Consider the following 20,436-nt stretch of genomic DNA (forward strand, 5'->3'; position numbering starts at 1 on the left):
GATGTTGCCTTTAACAATGAAAGGAATCTACCATTTTGTTGAAGAGTACCAGCCAGCCAGCCCACTCTGATGAACAAACAGGAGATTTCCAGGTTCCGGGCACTCACGCAGTAAACCTGTTGGTTTATAATTACAGCTCTCTTTGCTTTGCCAGAGCAGGGAGAAAAGGGCAGGCGTGAAGCTGAGCGCTGCCCCAGCAGCACCTGCATGCAAATGCAGTGCTATCAGCTTAGGGGCTCCGGAGGGAACCACTTGCCGTAAGTAAATGCAGTTTGACAGCAGCTCCTAATAAGAGGAAGGAAATGAGGGAGAGAAAGAAAAGTGATAGGAGACAAAAGGACTTTATAAAACAGGGCTTTATTGCTTTCATTTGTAGTATTTTCTCTTTGTTCTGTTTAAGCACTGAACCTTCCAATACCAGATACTGCACAAAAGAGGTACCTGTCTAAAAAAGTTTATTTCATTCTGGAACTGTCTTGCAAAATGCCTCACAGACTCTGCGCTCCATTATTAGGAGGAACAATGAACTACCTCTAATTAATTTGGCACAGCCTTTGCTTTTGATACCAATCAAATCAATATTAATGGAGAGTTTGTGCTCTCATTACAGCACAAAATGGGTACCAATCTTCTCATGAAGATTTTTGGACCATAGATTGTGTTTGAGGTCAGTGTAGCCGGCTTCCCTTGTGCCAGGCCCCCCCCCCCTTTTTTCTTTTTTTTTTTTAAACAGGATGGAAAAAAATTATAATGATGTGCTACTTAGTACCTGGATACAAATCTACATTCAGGCTGCCTGCACTGAAAGACTGAAACCAGCTCAATACGAAGAAAACTCAGTCTAAGAAAATAAAGATTTTAGTAGCTCACAGAGCTCAAATTAAACACTTAAATAGGTAACACTAGATATTTCTCAAGCTGCCTCCCATTTCTGTATTTATTTTTATCTGCAGGATCAGGCGTGTTAGAGAGGGAGGCCTGGTAAGAATTGCCTCAGCCATCATTCTTGGTTACTTACATCTGTGGTCAATTTTCCACACTTTCTTCCATAAAAGGTAAACGAGGCACTGTACTTGCAACAGGATAATCTAAACAATATGAACAATGTTACTGTTAAAGACCATCTGGCTCATCAAGCGCAGCTCCAGACTTTTAACTCCTTGAATAAAGTGTGGAACCCCGCAGCGGATTTTTTTATCCAAAAATCATTTTTAAAACGCTAGAAGTAGAGCTCCCGGAGATACATGGGATCTGGAGCGTAAGGAAATTCGTCTTCTTCTTTCATCCCTCTTGTATCCTACATCTGCCGCAATCCAGGCTGGAAACAAGCACTCAGAAGTCACATTTTTTCTACAAAAAGCCCTCTGCTTGCTCTGCTGTGCAAGGAGTTGCGTGCCAGCCGTACGCACGGGGCCGCGTTTCCGAGGGGAGATGGGAGGGTTAAGTATTTCGCAACTCACTTCAACCTAACGCGGATCCCGCCACTTCTTAAAAGGTAACAGGAGTCAAAGAAGGGTCACCAGAAATGACAGGAAAAAATGTGGGAGGGGTAAGGGCGAACGCGACCAAAGAAGGCTTTTAATTGTGCGCAACTGCTTATCTGGTAGATAAATTAACAAGTGGCCGGTCCCTGGGAGAAAAACAAGTTCGAGCAAGGCAGGAACAAAATACGCTGGAAGAAGACGAGCTGGCAGGGCGAACACGGAGTCCTCGGGAAAGGCCGAGGCGCAGAGCAGGGCAGTGGCAGCGGCAGGCCGGCCGTGCCCCGCTCCAGGAAGCCGGGCTGCGGCTCCGTGCCCCAGCTTCCCCACCCGCGGGGACAGCGGCCGACCCAGCACGCCGCCAAGGGGCTCGCTTCTGCTCCTGGAGGCCTGTGCAGCACAACAGCTCCGTGGGCACGGAGGAGTTAAATATCCTTATGCATTTAAAGGCCTGCAGACTCCAAAATGCGCTTCTTCAAACCGAGCAACAGTTGGAATTAAATCCTGTCATCGGGCTTCGGTCAGTCTTCCCTCAGCTACGACTGCACAAGTGCTGTGCATGGAGCGGGTTAACAGCCCCGTCTTGCTGGGCTGTAACGGAGGGCAGGGCTCTGGTCCTCCAGAGGTCTTTTTCTCCTCTCCGAAGTAGCTTTAATGACATTATTAAAAAAAAAAAAACAAAAAAAACCCCACAACTGTTTTCGTGAAGTACTTTAATGTTTTTTATTTAATTTCTAAAAATATTTTTGGAAGGCAAAGCAAAGCGAATGAATTAGAGCATAAGTTGGAGCTTTTCTTTTAGAGTAAACAACACAAGGCTTAATTTCCACAATCACTGGTTCCTTGCTTTAAATCCTACATCTTGCTTTAACCAGAAACATCACCCGATCTGGTTTCTAGGTAAAGTGCCCACATGAGCGAACCTTCCCCTACAGCAGAAGTTCTGCAGCCACTCCCAAAAGCTTGTGCCCACGGCCTTGTTGCAGAAGTCTGCTCTAATTTGGATCTAGTCCTCATTTAAGCTATTTTATCATAAGCCCCCTGCACTGTATGCTGACATACATACACTAAATTCTTAGCTTAGAAAATGTTTTTAAGATGCGATCATGGCCTTTTTTTTATTTTTAAAGAAATCTAATTTAAAATATGCTCATGAGTCATCATTAAAAAAAAAAGGGAGCTTTGTTACAGTAAGCAAGATAGGTCAGGCAATTTTATGATTAATAGGGTCAAAAAGCTAGAATTCATATTTAAATCTTCAGCTGCTCACACTGAAACAATTAACCCTATCCAGTGAGGCCCTCCTGCACACCAGTCAAAAATGCAACATTTCTCAGAGAAGGAACTGATACAGCGGAGCAGTAACTCCGGTGCCCTCCCACTCGTGCTCTTCCCCTACCCCTCCAAAAAGAAGTGAAAGATTTATCTGAATTCATCGAGTTTTTCTGGGCGTAACTTTTCCAAAACCAGCCTCGCTTGTACATGACATGCCAGAGCACAGTGTGGAAACCAGCCGTACCCCAATGGCTGTTTTACTGCCAAAGCACCCTGCTCTCCGGCGTACCACGCTGGGAACATTTCATCACATTCACGTTTAACCCTTAACGTTTTTCTTCTAAAAAGCTCTTGGAAAAGAAATTCTCATCATCGCTCCATTTGACATAGCTAGAAACTGAGGCATACAAGTATCCAAATCTAACGCAGGAACCCGCACCACTACATGACCGCTGCTTTCATCACACCTTTTCCCTAACTCATTGCTCATTCTCATTCCCACAAGATCATCCATCACCTCTTGCATAAGCATTCACCGGTCCTTACGGCAAATTACATCAGGGAAGAGCTGCAGAGTAGAAGTAACCAACCACCACCAAAGGTTAGCGCTAACTTACATCAGTTCTCTGAGCCCAGGCGTTCCACAACCACACGACACTCGGGATGGTGCAAAGGAAGAGACACCCCAGGAGCTACGATGAGAGCAGGACTCCGTCCTTCACTCCGCTTGTAGGGCTAATGGAACTACAGCAGTAGTGCTGGGAGTGAAGGTAAAGCTGGTCCTGCTTTCTGTAGTGCCTTGCTGTGCACACAAAATCATCCATCCTCGGGATCACATGATCATTCAGTAGAGAAGGTGAACAAGGAATACACACTCAAAAAGCTGTATTCCGACAAATAAATAAACAAACAGCACCAATATTAAGGGATGGATCTCTAGAAATCTCATGGCAAAGCTGAGAAACTCCTTACACAGCCCACTGAAGCTGCCAACAACTTCATGCAGTCAACTGCCAAATGGGAAAATTCACCCAAGAAGGATATTTGGAGAAAGTCTGGTAGATGTGCACGCATCTTGCCAAAGACAAATTGTTGGAGGCTGGCAAAGCATCCTGAAGGGCCATCACATGTGTTCCCCCTCTTCTCAAACTCCCCTCCAACTGCACGCCTCTGGTGTGTAAACGCCATGCTGCTTGGGCCTGTGCTAACCCATTTTTACGTCAAATAGAGACAGTTGCTACTTAAAAATAAGCTAATTAAGTGAAATATTAAATTAAACAATCCAGATCTAACATTTCTATTTAGATGGCAGACATTAGAAAAGTGCCAGATAATTATACCCACGAGCAACTGTGAATGAATGGGGAGACATCAACAACCTTCGGTTCTGCGTGAACCCAAAGGCCCAAGGCCCACAGTGACTCTCCAGCTCAGAAACACTCACGCGATGCCACTACTGATACCAGCTGGAGAACAGGACTCTCTCTGCAAGAGCAAAGAACCGAGCAAAGGATTCACCAGAAGGTCATGCATGTCCTCAGCCACTCTCTACAGGCATAGGCTTCAAGTACAACAGCTCACTTTAAAGAAATCTAAGCCACATACACATCCACTTCATTTCTTGAATTCCTACAAAGAGTTAGATTCATTTTGGGCCCTGGTACTAAGTAAAAGCCAAAACTGGTGTTGCCTAAATACGCTTTGAGCACACAATTTGTCAAAACTAGAAACAATTATTTCTTTTTCTTTTCCTCTTAATATTTGATTTCATTAAGTATATCAAAATCTTTGCACACGCCAGCAAGTAAGCAATCTGCCTCCTTTAAGAAGAGAGCGTGAAGCTAACGAAGGTCACTTCTGAATAAAGAAGCCATCTCCTCCTTTTCTGGAGAATGAAGTTACAAAAAAGGGTAGTAGTATTCTGCAGATGAAATCCCTGAAAGCAGCAACTGCACATTCTGACCCACATTCTGTAGTAACTGCCATGAAGTAAAAAAACAAAAATGCTTGAGACGCTGCTTCTTCTGCAAAGGTTTCGGTGATGGCAACAAGAATGCACACGAATGCTTTCAAAGCCTGGTCAACTATAAGACAAGGGGAACTCGGCTAAACATAGACTCCACTACAGTGCCTGGCTGAAGGAACTGAAGAAAACTGCTGTAGCTGATTGTGCTGTCTCTAAGTCTTGGCATTCATTATTTAAGTTCAGTGGAAACTGTTCAGCCTTGAAGTAGACTGACTCATCCACTTTAAATTTCAATTTCCTGCAAACGATCCATTAGTTTTTGGCAAGTTTCGTACTGCACAGTACTTCCATGAAAAGATCAGTTCCCAAACTCTGGTTTCTACACTGCTTTTTGTAACAGAGTTTTATTAAAGGCAGAATTTGGAGTTACTCACGTCCTTAAAAAACGGAATGTGATTCTCACCTGATAATTTCCAACACGTGGTTATCAAGGGTAAATGAACGGCCTTGTTCCTAAACGTTCTCTTCAAATGTACTTGTTGGGACAAACCCTGCTGGGCTACACTATACTCTCCAAATGCAGATTTATTTATCTGCTCTCATTTATTTGAGAGCAGAAGCTGCTGTTAAGATGCATAGCGATAAGTTTCATCCAACCAGAAGAACACACAAATATTTGCACAACACCAACAGATCTCCAAAAAGTGCACTGTGCACTCTTATACTTCTGCCTTTGGAAAACCCAGAGAAGCAAGCCACATGGTAAGTAAATGTTACTTCCATCATTTGCAACTACAATTGTTTTTAAACCTACCATTTCCCTTCTAGTGTTTTGTCACCAAGCGGTATCTGAAATACGTCAGTAACACAAGATGGAAAATAACTGTGGTGCCTTTGACACCACCATTCAGTAACTGTAGATGGATGTGGTCTAGTAAATGGTGAATAGTAAAACTCTTTGTCTTATGTCCCCAAGATATAATTATTTAAAAATGAGAAAAGAGAGCAAATCACTAACACACATATAGGTGAAAATAGCTTTCAAAGTACTTGGTAGGATTCCAAATCCACACATGTTCCAGTTCAGCTGATACAGTAGAAAGGCTTTTTGCCCTAAAACAGTCTTATTGAATTTGCGCACCTTGCAGACCGTGGGGCTGTGTTCATCCGTGCTCTAAGAACGCTACAGCAAACAGCAGCAGAGATTTCCTCACCTGAGCATATCCTACGTCGATCCACACATGGCAGTCACAAACAGGTTGCAGTTTTCACGTTCTTTCAGTTCCCTAGTCTTCTCTCCTGGGACTGTCAGCAAGTGCAGATAATTAACTGAGATTTGCGAGATACTCTAACTCTTCACAAGAACTGTCCTGATCTCATGCACATAATTTTACTTAAGTGATGCAGCCATCAAATGGTAATGGATTTTTTGGCCGCTATGGGAAAGTTCAGATGTGACAATCTAGGCAAGATGGTCTAGCAGCAAAAAAGTTTTACGCAATATAAGAAAGCTCCAGAATGTTTTGAAAGGCTTGTTTTTATGTTTTAAAATATTTTGCATTAGACTAAGAAACATTTGTGGGAACCTAAGTAAATTTTTAGGTATCCAGAAACTGTATGTATTTGGGTGTTGAAACACAGTTATCAGCCCTAGAGGAGCCTGAATCCCAGCTGGTGAAGTCCCCTAGATATCTAATTCTCTAGTGCTGCATGTGAAAACAGCTGCTCAAATTCAGACAGGCACAAACCTAATTCAGAAGACAGGTGCTCATTTGTTGCCCTTCTATCCCAAGCCAGACTTTGCGTAAGTATATCCCCTGTAAGCAAGATACGCAAAGATAACGTATCAAAGTTAAAATACTTATTACCCTACTGCAGACTTTCCTTACTTTCTGCACAAGCAAGGTGGCATTGGATGTTCCAGAGCAATGCTAGTTTTCTTTATTTTCCTACTATAGAAGCTACTTCGGAAAGAACTCTCTACTACCTTGCTGGAATCACAGGGAAGCACCCCCAAAGACTGGTTAAACACTCGAGCAATTAGCGTAAGCTAACCCCTTCTTTCTTGGCTTTTGGTTTTCCATTTTTGATCAAATTTAATTACCATACTTTGAAGAGATGTCATTTATTGCAGCTACGCTTAAAGTTCAGCATATCTGACAAAGCAAGTTCACTCATTCTTCTACGTTTTCACGCTCCACAGCAGTTTGTACCTGATACAGTCCTTAAGCTCAGTGCACTCAGGCTTGATCCATATCTGCAACTCTTTAAGCACATGAATGGTTTCTTGACTCCTCTACTTGACTTGTCTGTTTGCATGCTCATTGTTAAGCAAGGAATTAAGCAGTGTGTCAGACTGATCCCAAGTGCTTAGCATCTGAACAGCATGAATTTTTACTCAGTTGAACAAGAAAACTTTTCCCAGAACTTCACCTTTAGGAAGCTGCCTACATAGAGGTCTACTTTCCTCATAGAAGAATAAAATACAAGCATCCTTATCTCTCCGGGATTTATTCCTGAAACTGGAGACCAACGGTTTGAACTGGGGAACCAAATGAAGCAGAGCTGTCTACTAGTCATCTAGGGGTTAAGCTAATTTGTTAGTGCCCGCGCTATTTCTTGCCATCGGCCACTCTGCATCCACTCTTTAAATTCTGAAAAGAACACCGACCTTTAATCTGTGGTATTAGTTCCTCTGACAAAATGGAAGATTATGTCTTTTTCCCACAAGCCTTCATTCGAAGCTTAGCTAGCTTCCATCTGGTCTGGCTAATTAAATGTAAGTTAACATTAAGTTAAGAGCCAGCTCCAGCCCACAGACCTTCTATTCAGTGACTGCAGATTTATTAATTGGCTAAACTATCCGAGAATTTAATTCCAATTTTTGATTACTTCTATTTTTTTTTTACTCTCTCATGAAAACAGGGAAACGTTTTTGAAGCCATATTTGCCTCATTTCAGCTCAGAAACACAAAACACGAAGATACGCTGATAAGATTCTGAGCAGCCATAGTACTGTCAGTTTTTTCCTCCTGTATTTGACATGTTAATAAAGGATCGTCCTAACAGTGTGAAGGATCTGCCTATTATGCACAAGATGTGGGCTCGCTGGAGCTGGGCGCTTCTAAGCTGGCTGTGACCCACAATCCGGCCCTATATGTACTAGGACTAGGGCTAGCTGTTGCATTCCTTATTCAGGCAAAGCCGCCTCTGACCTCAAGGGGTGTCGGTCTGAATGAAGAACAAGGGGATTAGATCTGGGGAGATTTGTGCCCACATTAACTTCTGACAAAATCAGTTTGGAAAACTGGAAATGAGAGTACCTAATAATTCAACATGGTGCTTTGCGCTGTCTGACTTTTAATATCAACTGCAGCTAGTAGGAGTAATTCTAGCTCATCTATTTTGCTCTATTTAACGTCAGAGAGGAAAACTATACACTTTTAGACTTAAATAACATGGCAGATTTAGATTTCTGAATTTAACACCTGATATTTTTTCAAGGAATATTATTAGGAAGTAATAGAGGCTTACACCTCTTCATCAAATCCTCCTCCTTTTTAATAGGGGTAAGGAGCTAATCATGAAACAGCATTTCTTTAGATATCTATCCAATGCAATGCCTGCTACAGCAGTGTGTAAAGCAAATTAAAAAGAAAAACAAAACTTACAAATCTTCTGCTTAATTCGCACACACAAAAAAAATCAAGTGAGCTGTTTTTTATATTTATATAGAGAGAGAGTTCAGCTTTATATAAACATCTAAACCCTATCAAGGCGTGCAACAGAGAATTTAAAAACAACAAGCTCTAAAAAAGTAAGGAACCAAAATTAAAGACAAATTAGGAAATGGAAACAGTGCTCTGTTTCCACCTTGTAACCTGCAGATTGGCACATGAGCAAATCAAGTCAATGAATCTTTCCTGCCTCAGTTTCTCCACAGAGACAGTAGGAACAGAACAAGTATTTACTAATTCCTGATGTCCTGCAAAAATCCCTCGATACTTAGAAAGGTGCGGATGGAGGTGCTCTGTGTAAGGACAGGCTGTCAGCAACGACTGTTGGAAACAGAAATGGCAAAATAATTCACTTCTAAGGGACTCTGAAAACAAGAGCACTGTTGTTGCAGACTGCAAGGCCGGCAAGGAACACAAGGTATTATTAAGTTTGGCCCTAACAGGGGATCCTCTAATCAACTTATTCCGCTTCTCCCTCACCCATCAGGTCCTTAGCAAGCAGGTTATTAACGTTTTTCTCACGAAACTCTGACTCCACGGCCGCGCACAGCAACTCTCCCTTCTCTGCAGCTCAGCCGGGGGATGAGCCGGGACTCGGACAAAGCAACTTAGCTCACAGCGCCTGACAAAATCCGCTGGGAGAAGCAGTTCAAGAACGAAACGGGAGAAGCGAGCGGCGGCCGGGGCTCCCGCGGCGCCGGCTTCCCCCGGCAGCTGGAGCCACCTTGTGCCCCGCGGCGCACCTGCACCCTGCCGCCGGGGGAACGGGGCGGCCCGGGCAGCGCGGGCAGCTCGCCCCGAGACATCTCCCGAGCTCCAACGGAGCGCTGGAGAGAAGCGGAGACCTCCAACCGCTCTGCCGCATGTTTGACTTGACAGCAGAATCGCGACCCTGAATCACATCGTTACAACAAAACCGCTCCGGCCTTTTCCCATTCTTCTCCCTCACGCGCTCCGACGACAAGTTAGGCGTTATCATCTTCTGCACCCAGCGCTGCAATACATTATGCCGCATTTACTCCGAGCACCCTGACATTATCATTATCTTCTTTTGTGCCCGACAGCAACCGCGGCTCCTATAATGTCATTATTGTAATTAAGAACAATCTGAACCATTGACAGCATTGCCTCGTTTGCTCTAGAATTCCCCGTGCATTAGTGTTCTTCTAAACCAATATCTCACTATTAATAGTTTGCTGCTTTAGAACTGCCTACGGTTATGAAAAAAAAAAAAGACATTAGGCCTCAGCCTGACTCGATGGTCGAAGGAGAAACTTGTTAAGAAAAAAAAATAAATGGAAGGCTGTACGCTGGCAAACCGTTACGCTTTTCTTTACAGACATTGCAAATGGATTCACACCCTGCCAACCTATTCAGGCCGTTACCCAGGTGAGGAAGCTTATTTTGGCTTGCTTCAAAGGGGCCACCTGTACAGATACAAAAGAAAACGTCTCTCTCTTCTCCCAGTAAATGCGCCCAAAGTACTTCTCCGCCTAAACTCTCCCTTTCATTAATCCAGCTCACAGTTGGATAAGTAGGGCACAGCAATTTAGACATTCTTGTCTGGGAAATTCTGACCTTAACACCCACAGTCGCTGCACACGCAGTCTCGAGGCTGTCTACGGTCTTGTACCTCTACTTCTGAAGAATGGCACCTGCTTGTTTGCTGTGCCGCCACGCGGCCTGCTATAATCCTACAGCTGCTTAGCACCCAAGTCTCAGCCTACCCATGATTCCAGGAAAGCAAGCCCTCCTGAGCTCCCATGTTCTCTAGTTCCCGCATCCTCTCTCAATTCCCTTTTTCCAAGTGGAATTGCATAGGTTTCACTAGTGGTGAAGGTTAAACTCACCCGGTGCTAGCTCAGTGCCACAGGCCGCTTGCTCTGCCAGCACGTGCAACACGTGAAGCACAATCAGAGAAGCCAAAAGGACTTGACAATGCCTCCAGCTACCAAGAATGACTCACAGAAATATTCCAGGAATTTTCCTTTGCAAAAATAATCAAGAAAAACAAGATCAACAAGATCTTTACTCAGTAATGGTAAACTATGTGCAGGTTAATACGTACATGAATCAGAAATCACGAGGAGAAATGAAAAGTCTGAAAGAACAGCAGTACTGCTGGTTCAGTGACCAGCACGCTATCTTGAATTCTGTATTACATTCACCTACGTAAGAATGTCTTACAGCACCACGTGAAATTATTTCATACAGACTACTACAAAACGAGAAGGAAAGCAGAACATTTGGGAGACTGCAAAGTCTCGTTACTGAACCCTGCCAATCTTCAATACTGAGTAAGACCATCACTTGGTTGAACAGTGGCATAGTGCAGAGCCAGGTGCAGGATTAGGGGGAACAGATGGTGGCTAATCTTCCTAATACAGCTCTGCCAGTACAACTCACTAACTCACTCTTGACCAGTCACATTCCCGTTTTTCTTTTTTTTTTTTTTTTAATGATTTTTTTTTTCCTGGTCCTTCGTTTTCTCTGGCCTGAGCACAGGTTGCCAAGGGATAGCTGCATGGAAGGCTAAGGATTCACATAGGGCTGCTGCTTTGATTTTGCTTCTGGTCCAAGACATTTTTTGTTTGTATTTCAGTTTGGTCACCAAAATGAATTAACTCACTGGCTCACTCAGCACACACACACACCTAATCCCATGAGGGCTAAGCATATTAAAACAAAGTAATGTTATCTATTAATAAGTATTAGCACACCAGCCATAAGCTATACGACAACACAAATACAGAGCAAGGTTCCAAGTGTCCTTTCGTCAAGCAGCACAGTGAAGAGCAGCAGGTTAAAAAGCTTCTACTCCCTTGTACTCAAAGAAGCACTGGATCTGCCAGGAGCTGCAGAAGGAAGGCATCAGGAGCACCCACAGCACATGAAGGCTCAGTCCCACCCCATCCTGCACTGGAAGAACTGTGTGTGAAACTGCAAAGTACCACAGAATGTCCAACCTTCCGGCTCCTCCTCTCTCATACAAAGTGGCACCAAGCCGCTTCCAGCACAGCACTGACTGCACCTAGCATGGAGTCAGCTGTCCTGTCAACGGGCATCTCTTTCTGGTTTTGCTTGCATTTTAGTTAAGCAAAGAGCCTATCATTAGTAACACAAGTCAGCATCACCATATGAGAAACTGGTGTGAGGAGGAAGAGAACAAGCAGAAGCAGATGGGAAAGCACCAGTATTTAAGCTACGCCTCAACTACTGCTTCTGTAGAACTTTACTTCATAAAGAACTGTGCTTCTGCACCTACTGACTTCACCTTCAACAACATCACTGTTTTGCTGAAGAAGACTGCAGAACTTTGGATTAAGTTAACAGGAAGCATTTGACTGCAGTTACAGTGAAGTAACAACAGAACCAACTGTCATTATCTTAATGTCAGTGAGAAAGGCAGAAAGCCCCATATTCAACTATTCAATCTCCACGGGACATGGCTTAATGGTTGCAGAAGGCATGAAAAAGGGAAAAAAAAAAAGATATATCCAGATATTCAGTTCAAGGGACCCTTGCAGAAGTACAGACTGACACTTACAGGAAGCTGGTTTTCGGCTGGAGGTTAAGACGCAGAACCTCACAAAGCACTAACTAAACCCAGGGAGAACTTCTCTCTGGCCAGAGTCGTGGACTCTTCTCTTACCTTCAGGACAGATTCCTTAAATGCTAAGGAAAATACTGCAAACCTAAAATTACAGATTTTCTTAACAACATGCTCACTTTACTGAGGATGAAAATGAGAACATCTTCACTGTCTTCCATAGCTTCGCTTTGTTATAGTCGTCTTCCTGTTGAAGACTGAATGAATATTTTTGTGCGTGCCTGGTATCGGGGACAGTATATTTTAAATCTGGAGATGTAAACAAAAAATTAACATGGAGATAAAGGCACATCAGGCTGAGATGGTATTTAGCCTGCTCTCTTCTCTCCATGGCTCTGTCCTGTAATTTGGAAGCACTGGAAGCTCTTCACCTGGTTGCTTAACGTTGATTTTACTTCACCACTTGAATCTTTTTTACCTTTCGTCTAGATAATTGGTATGCATCTAGTCAACTAAGCAGAGTCTGAAAAGAACTGATGAAACATGCTGTCACCGCACCTTCACCACATCTGGCCAGCCAGAGGCCTGAGCTCATTGAACAAGATCACTCCACCTTGAGATGATCTCCAGAGGTCCCCCTCCAGCCTCCACAGTCCAATGAATCTTCAGCCCAAGCTTGCTTGCTGTGTTTCTGTGCGGCTCGATGCTCACGTGCAGGTAGTCAGAAATCAACCGAGTTACTGGCCATCCAGGGTCAGCACAGCCTGGCCCCTGGCAGCTGCCAGAAATGGGCTCTGAACACCACGAACAGGGAGAGGAAAAATTCTTCCCTTGGCATATCCTCCTGACATTCAGGGATTTTGTGACTGATTTTTAATGATTTCTGAATCTGAAATGTCTACTATGGCCACAAGATTTGGCCAAGGGTGCTGTGGGAGCAGGCAGGAGAGCCAGGCTCTGCGTCCTCTCCATGCACACACACATCGCCTGCAGCATGGAGAGGTCCTCTCCCACCTCCAGCAGGACACTGCCAGGCTGGTGCTGCTGTGCCAGTAGGAATGCTGTCAGCACAGTTCACATGCCCTGTGCCTTACCATTCACATACTGATAAGCTCAGTTCTATGAGGATAGCAGTGCCTCTGGATGCAGACTCAATAACTTTTCCGGCAAAAATGCAGGCATCTGGCACATGCACACTCACACTTTGTAGCTGTAGATGACACACGTGGACCAAGCATCACCGGATTTGGGCCCTACACGAATATCTGGTCAAAACAACAACATTTTTTAGAATAGTTTAGGGATCATCTGTGACTTCTGAAATTCAGAAATGCGGTCAGAAGTAAGATTTTCACATCTTTGAAACTCCTGAAGCTTATTAAGATAAACAAAAAGACCCCGCAAAAGCTGAGTTCCTTGAATCCAAAACCAAAGAGAGAGTGCTCTAGATACAAAAAAAACCAAAAAACACATTCCAATGAGATCATGACAAGTTCTAACAAAACTGAAATGTCAGAAATATTAAAATGCAGATAATAGGAGGAAAAAAGCTGCAAAAATATGCAAGACATACAGACGAAGAACTCTAAGTCATAAATCACTGCGCACAGGGGCTACTGCCACAGTTTGTGAAAGTGTAGTGCCTGAAATAATACATGGCCCTTGACTTAGTGTATGAGCAGTAACTAACACCTAACAGCAAACTGCATCTCGCAGCGCTGATCGGTTCCTGCCGGTTGCGGAGAACACAGCTGCGCCGGGAGGAGGCAGACAGGCAGGAAGGCAGGAGAGGCAGACCCAAAAGCCACAGCAGTTGCTCCAGCACCTGCGCACACCCAGCAGAGCAGGGGACAACAGCTTCCAGCCTGTCAGCGCTGCTACTTAAGTCCAGGCCCAAGAGCTGCGTTGGGAGGGCTATCGTCATCTCAGCATAAGCAACAGCTGGGTTTTCTCTCTACACTGACAGAAGAGTCTCAGAGGCTACTGTCTGTCTTCCCACCCAGCAATCCTTTCAACCCTCAGAGCAGAGGCCCCCCCTCCAGATATCCTGAGATCTGGTTTCAACGGATTGAAACAAAAACCACCGCTCTCCTCCTGAGTAGTTTCTTCCATGCTTCCTTTTCTATGCCCTGCCCGTGCTTAGGAAGGCTCACAGCGACGGAATGACAACAAAGAAGCAGGTGAGCCTTCCCTCTGCTTTTCTTTCCACTTTCCCCGTTCCTCCCGTTCAGCAGAAGTATTCCATCTGCTTCCTGGGACCGGCACCAAGGCACTATTCCTCCAGGGGCGGAGGGCAGGCTGTGCCCAGCACCAGCTGCGCAGCTGGCTGCGGCGCCCTGCCTGTGCATGGCGGACGGGGGAACACGGAACGCAGCAGAAGGGGTAAGAAGATTACGCCCACACTTCAGTTGCTACGCACTAAGGTTGGAGGTAAAACGCATTACGGCAGGCATCAAAGCAACAGCTATCCCGATGGTGCAGGAAAGCCTAGCGCTGATATGCCAATACGGTGCAGTACAAACAGAAAGAGGTGACAAAAGAGTGCTGGTAAAGCTTTCCTCATGCCATTTCCTCCTCACAGGAAACAATGTGTGTGCCTCCAAGGCACCAGGAGCAAATGAGCACAGAAGCCCATTTTCATTTGTGCTACATGTTACCAATGGATATTAGCAAGCGTTGACAGTAGGTAGGAGTTGACAGTTCTTCCAATCCAGACGTTATGCACAGTATCAAGTGACAGCAACAGTAAAGAATACAACTGGGAAGTATTTTGGCTGATCTAGAATCTCTCACACAAGAAACAAGCAGGTGAGCAAAACATCTCCTGACAGAGAGACTTTTCTACCTGTACTACTCAAAGAGAGGTCACAGAAACAGGTCCAAAGAAAATAAGCCAAATACTTCAGCTAACATAGGGCACTTGTACACTAAAAAGCACGCTTCTTTGGTAAACACCCACAGCCAGGTCAAGGCGTGATCTCTGTCAGCGAGTCGCACAACAAAGCAGTTTAGTCACGGATTCTAGAAAGGCACAAATTTTACTTCAAGCACCTCAAATGCCCCCATCACTCCGTGCTTAGGCTTCATCTGTAGTTTTTACTTTGTTCTAAGTTTATCTCGTTTTTTTCAAATGCATAACCGCAACAAAGTGAAGATTAAGGAACTGAACGATATTTTCAAGAATTAGCAAAGCCTACAAGATTTTTAAGCTGTTAACATACTTGTCCCTTGGGCAGGCAGAAAAACACTACTACTGTGACCTCACACACCCAAATGAAATCAAAACAGAACACACAAAAGAAGAAATGTCATAACCAGAAGCTAGAAGAACACTCATTCCTTCTCCTGCCCATCAACAGCAAATAAACTAGGAAGAAGAGTGGTCAAATTACTGAAATTGATGTCATATCAATTGGAAAATTGACTGAGCCCGCACCATAAGCAGTAATTGCTCTCTACCCAATTCATAGGCCCAAGCTGTCTGTTTCCCATCTGTTCCTACGCAATTTAAGCAATTCTGATCTTTGCTCTCTGTTCCTGAATATGTCACGGCCTTCTAAGCGTGTCAGGGGCCAACTCTTTACATTCTCTACTAAGGTAAGCTGTTATGAAGAGTGAGAATTCTGCGTCTGTAATTGCCAAGCCAGGCAAATTGAAGGACAATCACACATGACCTTCCCGAACCCGCCATGTAAAATTCATAAGATAACGTAACACACACCTCCACAGCTAGAAAATGATGTCATTATGTTCTCCTCTTGCACTTGTATGAAGGCAGGCTTAATACACAATGCAGACTGCTACCAGAAGTATGTGACTTGCGGTTGGTTTTGCGGAATACCGAGAGGCCCACTGAGCACCTCATGCTCCTGCTCAGCGCGCCCTGGGCTCCTCAGAGGCACACAGGAGGCGGCTCAGTCTCGGAATGGTTTTCAGGAACGAAAAAGACAGAATCTCACCAAAACCCACAACATTCTGGGTTATGACAGTTCAGCTATGAACAGCCACATTCACTGAATATTCCAATAGTATCTCAGCATTTTTTCATCAGATCAAAAGCTATTAATTCTGAACGCAGTTAATCACTTGTGGATTTTCTTACTTCACCAGAATTCATACGCTTCCTGCTCTCACTGAATGGCAGCGCTCTCATCCTTGGATGGCAGGAGATGAAGTACCGTAAACGAAAACCAAGACCCTACACAACACAAGCAAACCTTTGCTCCAAATTTTGATTTTATGAAATACCCTATCAAACACACTGTAACTAAATATTATCTGTTAATGTACGACTAATCCCTACTGACGTTGCCTGTGGTATCTCTTCACTATACCTTTAGGTTACTCTGTTTTGGGGAACAACTGGTACCGGAGGATATTAGAGAATTCACGTCACTTCTCCAACACGGGCAAAACACCCCTGCTGAGAACTTCCAAGTTCAATAGGAAAGGCTTGCTATATGTAAAAATAAATACACGGTACTACAGAAAAGCCATTTTATATTGTATTATTAGCTACTTCTACTACATTTGTAACTACGCAGACCTTACTCTCCATAAACAGTCATTACTCTTCACCATAGTGTCATTGCAGATCTTAATGGATTCTGATTTTGGCACCGGTTCTGTTGTTGCAATAGATAGAAGTATTACTTTAGCAGTGATCAAAATGCCTGCTGATAGCACAGGCAAAAGCTATATACATACAATCATATGTCATCTACAATAATTAACTGTGTATTTAGCACAGACAGCACTAAAATGTAATTGATATACACCGTACTACAGAGGTACGGTGCTTCCAATTCTCCTAACTATTGTTAAATAAAAGTTAGAAAACTGGGAAGCACAAAGGACAACATCAATGTGTTCCAACATTGCAAAAGGGCAAATATTAACATGATGAGATAATGAAGTGACAGATACAGGTTTTAGTCAATGACTTTAATACAGACACAGAACTCCTAAGAAGGAACACAATTTCACAGAATATATCTTTTTTTTTTTTTTTGTAAGATTACAAGATTGTGGATAAGAGTAACTGTGCTATCTCTAAGAGTTTCCTGGAGAGCTTTCACTCAACGCTATCTGTCTCTGAGGAAAAGAGCCTTATTTACATGAATACTGCATATACTAAATCAACTACAAACAGGTTAAAGATCTCTAAACATAGCTACAACACAGCCTCATCACAGATTTTTTTTTCTAGTCCAGCACCACTGATGTTCATCAATACTCTCCCAGAACAACATAAGGAAGAGGATAACTAGTGTAGTTCGCCACTACTGACCATTTCACCATCTTCTGAGTCATTCACAACGACCAGAAAAAGCCAAATAAAATGAGTGTGGTTGTGCAACGTGCTTTTTAGTTGAAAAGCAAGACAGCACATCTCAGAAAGAAGACGCGATAGACATGGAGTAAGGCACTGTACTGCACAAAGCAGTATCACCCTCGTCTGCAGCATAGGTGCCGCTCTGAAATGCCGTGCTGCCTTCACCACCCAGCTATGCACCTCACAGTCCGGGTTTGCTGAGCAGAATGCCCTACTCCCCTGCAAGCAAAGAACTTGCAAACTCGAGTAACAGTTTTGAAATGACTGCTACTTTGGTATTGTGTTTAAATTAACATCAACTACAAAAACGATGGGTGAGTAAGGTTAAATTCCAGTTCTCTGCCTCATCGGATTCTAAATGGGCGGATTCAGTAGGGGGTGGGTATTAATTCACATGCACGGACAAAAAACCCGACTGTCGACTCGGCGCTCTTCGGGCCTCCACTGCAGCGAGGCAAAGGCTTCCAGCTCGACACAGGAACGAGCAGGTTAAACTGTAAGCCTTGGAGCGCTATTGCAAGCTGTGCGCGTGAGCCTGCTTTCCCAGAGCGCCGTGCCCCAGCAGGCTGCACACCGACACAAACCAACGCCCGGCAAGTCCCAGACGGCACGCAGGGAAACGGCCCGCTTCCCCGCCGGGGCCTGCGGCCGCCCCGCCCGGCCCTCGGGACGAGCTCGGCGCCGCCCGCGCTCACTCGGCCGACCCGCACGGCCCGGCCCGGCCCCACAGCCGCAGCAGCCCGGCGCTTCCCGCCCCGCGCCCTCGCGACCCCGCGCCGACACCGCGAGCGGCCCCGGGAGCGGCGCTCCCCGCCCGGCCCCAGCGGCGCCCCGGGGCGGCACGGCGCTCCTCCCTTCGCCGCCCGCCTGCCCACCCCACCCGCGTCCGCCCGTCAGCCCCTTCCTCCGCTCCCCCGAGCCTTTCCTCTCCCCGTGTCTCCTCCCACCCCCTCCCCGTTCCGAGGTAACTCCCAGGAAACGCGCGGACCTGTGGTTGTTTTTTTTTTTACCTTCTTTGGCTTTTTTCCTCCTCGCCAGCGTGCCGCCGAGCTTGCCCAGGAAGGAGTCGTCCTTTTTTCTGGACGGGGGCGATTTCGGGGTGGGAGATTTGGGGGAAGAAGGGGACTTCTGCGGGGAGGATGCCATGGCGGCGCGGCCGGCGCTCGGGGATGAAGGAGACGGCTGCGAGGCCGCGGTGCCGTGGGAGGCCGCTCCCGGCTCTGAACGGAAGCGGAATTATTCCAGGCATTTGAGGCAGCTCCGCGCCGCTCTCCCGCTCCTGCCCTGCCTCCCGCCCGCCCTCCGCCCGCCGCCCGCCGCCCCGCTCCTCACCCGGCGGCTGCGCCCCTCCGCCCTCACCTGTGCCGCCGACGGATGCGCTTCCCCCCCCGCGACCCGCCGTACCTTCCTGCGGGTCGGCTCCCTCGGGCTCTGGAAAGGGGCGATCCGGTCGGCGAGAAGCCTCGCTCACCGCGGCTCGGTGCGGGCAGAGGCGCAGCTTCGGCAGGGGAAGGGCGCAGCCCTGCAGCCCGAGCGGGGCCGGGCCTCGGGGCGGGTGCGGCGTCTGAGGGCCGCGCTGCTCTCCCGGCTGCCGGAGCTGAGGGGCGGGAAGGCCGAGGCGCGAGACGGGGCCGTTCCCGCCGTCCGAGCCGTCCCCGCAGCGCCCGGGAGAGAGGAGCTGCCCGACAACTCGGGCTGCTCGGTCAAGCGCGGGCACGGACCGCTGAGGGCTGAGCGCGGGCAGGAGCGGGCCGGGCAGTCCTGGTACGCATCAGTACCTGCGCGCAGGTGGCGGCTCTGGAAGGGGTGGGCACAGCTGCAGGCAGATGCTTCTGCACTCTGTGATCAGGGGCGATGGAGAACTAAGCGAGTGCTCGTGTCACTGGCCTGCCTCGTGCAAGTTGGAGGCGCTGCACACGTTTCAGTGGAGCACGTTTTGCAGAGCAGCCCGTGGGTTCCCGCCATCGCCGTTGTCTGAGGGAGGTGGGGATCACGATATCCGTTTCTACAGAAACAAATAACCGCAGACCGTTGTAAAAAGCAGCGGGAAAGAGAGGTGACTTTGCGCGATAGATGGCCCATACTAATCCTCCTTTGATTTGCAGATGAGTGGCTTAAGAGAGAAGCTTCTTTCAAACAGCTGATTTGCTGATTTGCCCACTGCTACCGGTTCGGAGGCACCGGGACAGCACCGTGTCATCTGGAGGCACTACTTTCACTCACCGCCCAATCAACTCGATTAACAATTCAGGCAAAAAGCCACACACGCTTCATGCAAATACCTAGCTATCCATTAGGCATAATAAGCGAAATGAAATTACCGCGAGGATATTTCTAAATCAGCTAATAATTGTTGCGTTTTCACAAGCTGGTGGCATTGGTTAGCTGACATCAATGAGTATTTGCTGTGTGCTGTTAGTATATGCCCTGGGGAAAAGCTCTGTTCGTCCATACCGCCATCAGTTAAATGCGGGAATGAGCCCAAGCTGCTACCACTGCTCCGTGTTCCCTTGTGTTTGCTCGCTGGCTCAGAGCAACGCGTGCATCACTGCACTGTTGTCTGCAGGTTCATCTTTTTTTTTGTATTTTTACAGAAGTGCTACTCACACACTGTATGGATTAGGATATAAACAGTTTTGAACAATTTTTAAGAAAACATAGTAAAGGTTTAAATAGAAATAAAGATAAGCCACCGTGACGTTTGTTATGTGCATATGAATCTGTGGCATTTTCAAACAGCAAAAACCCAACTAAACCTCCATTTGGACCCTAATGACTACACATGTCTATACAGGATTTTGTGGGTGCAGCAGAAAAGAAAGCATTCTGGCAAACGCAAGTGTATTGCTATTTTGTGTTAAAAACAGAAAGAACAAGCCAGACGCTCATGAACAGGTACCAGGCTGCACAATGTGGGAAAGTCAGCACTGAACATGTGTTTGCTGGATCTCACACACAGCAACTGCAAAGACCTAGCATCTTTCTTTTACTTTTCCCCCTTTCACTACACGCAGCAGATGTAAATTAGATGTCAAATGCAATACTACTTACTTACTTAACAGCCCCACGAGCTCTGGGTAAATGCTTTCACC

At 45.9% G+C, this 20,436-nt stretch overlaps 1 protein-coding gene and 1 long non-coding RNA gene across 3 annotated transcripts in view; one reads left to right on the forward strand and one right to left on the reverse strand.

Annotated features, from left to right (window-relative positions):
- PARVA (parvin alpha) overlaps nucleotides 1-18,884 on the reverse strand; it is a 61,980-nt gene extending 43,096 nt beyond the window's left edge. The window contains exons 1-2 of one of the 2 annotated variants that reach the window (XM_021401793.1): nucleotides 18,749-18,884; nucleotides 18,355-18,564 (exon numbers count right to left, since the gene is read on the reverse strand). In XM_021401793.1, the coding sequence (XP_021257468.1) occupies nucleotides 18,355-18,490 (136 nt within the window). In that variant the 5' untranslated portion in view covers nucleotides 18,491-18,564; nucleotides 18,749-18,884. Of the gene's footprint in view, nucleotides 1-18,354; nucleotides 18,565-18,703 lie in introns of both variants that reach the window. The other variant, XM_021401794.1, reaches the window with a different exon arrangement.
- LOC110401103 lies at nucleotides 9,756-17,348 on the forward strand. Its single transcript, XR_002440255.1, has 3 exons — nucleotides 9,756-14,189; nucleotides 14,294-14,391; nucleotides 16,120-17,348. It is a non-coding gene; the product is annotated as an uncharacterized LOC110401103 (long non-coding RNA).

The sequence above is a fragment of the Numida meleagris genome, chromosome 6 (assembly GCF_002078875.1).
Source record: "Numida meleagris isolate 19003 breed g44 Domestic line chromosome 6, NumMel1.0, whole genome shotgun sequence".
Classification (NCBI taxonomy): domain Eukaryota; kingdom Metazoa; phylum Chordata; class Aves; order Galliformes; family Numididae; genus Numida; species Numida meleagris.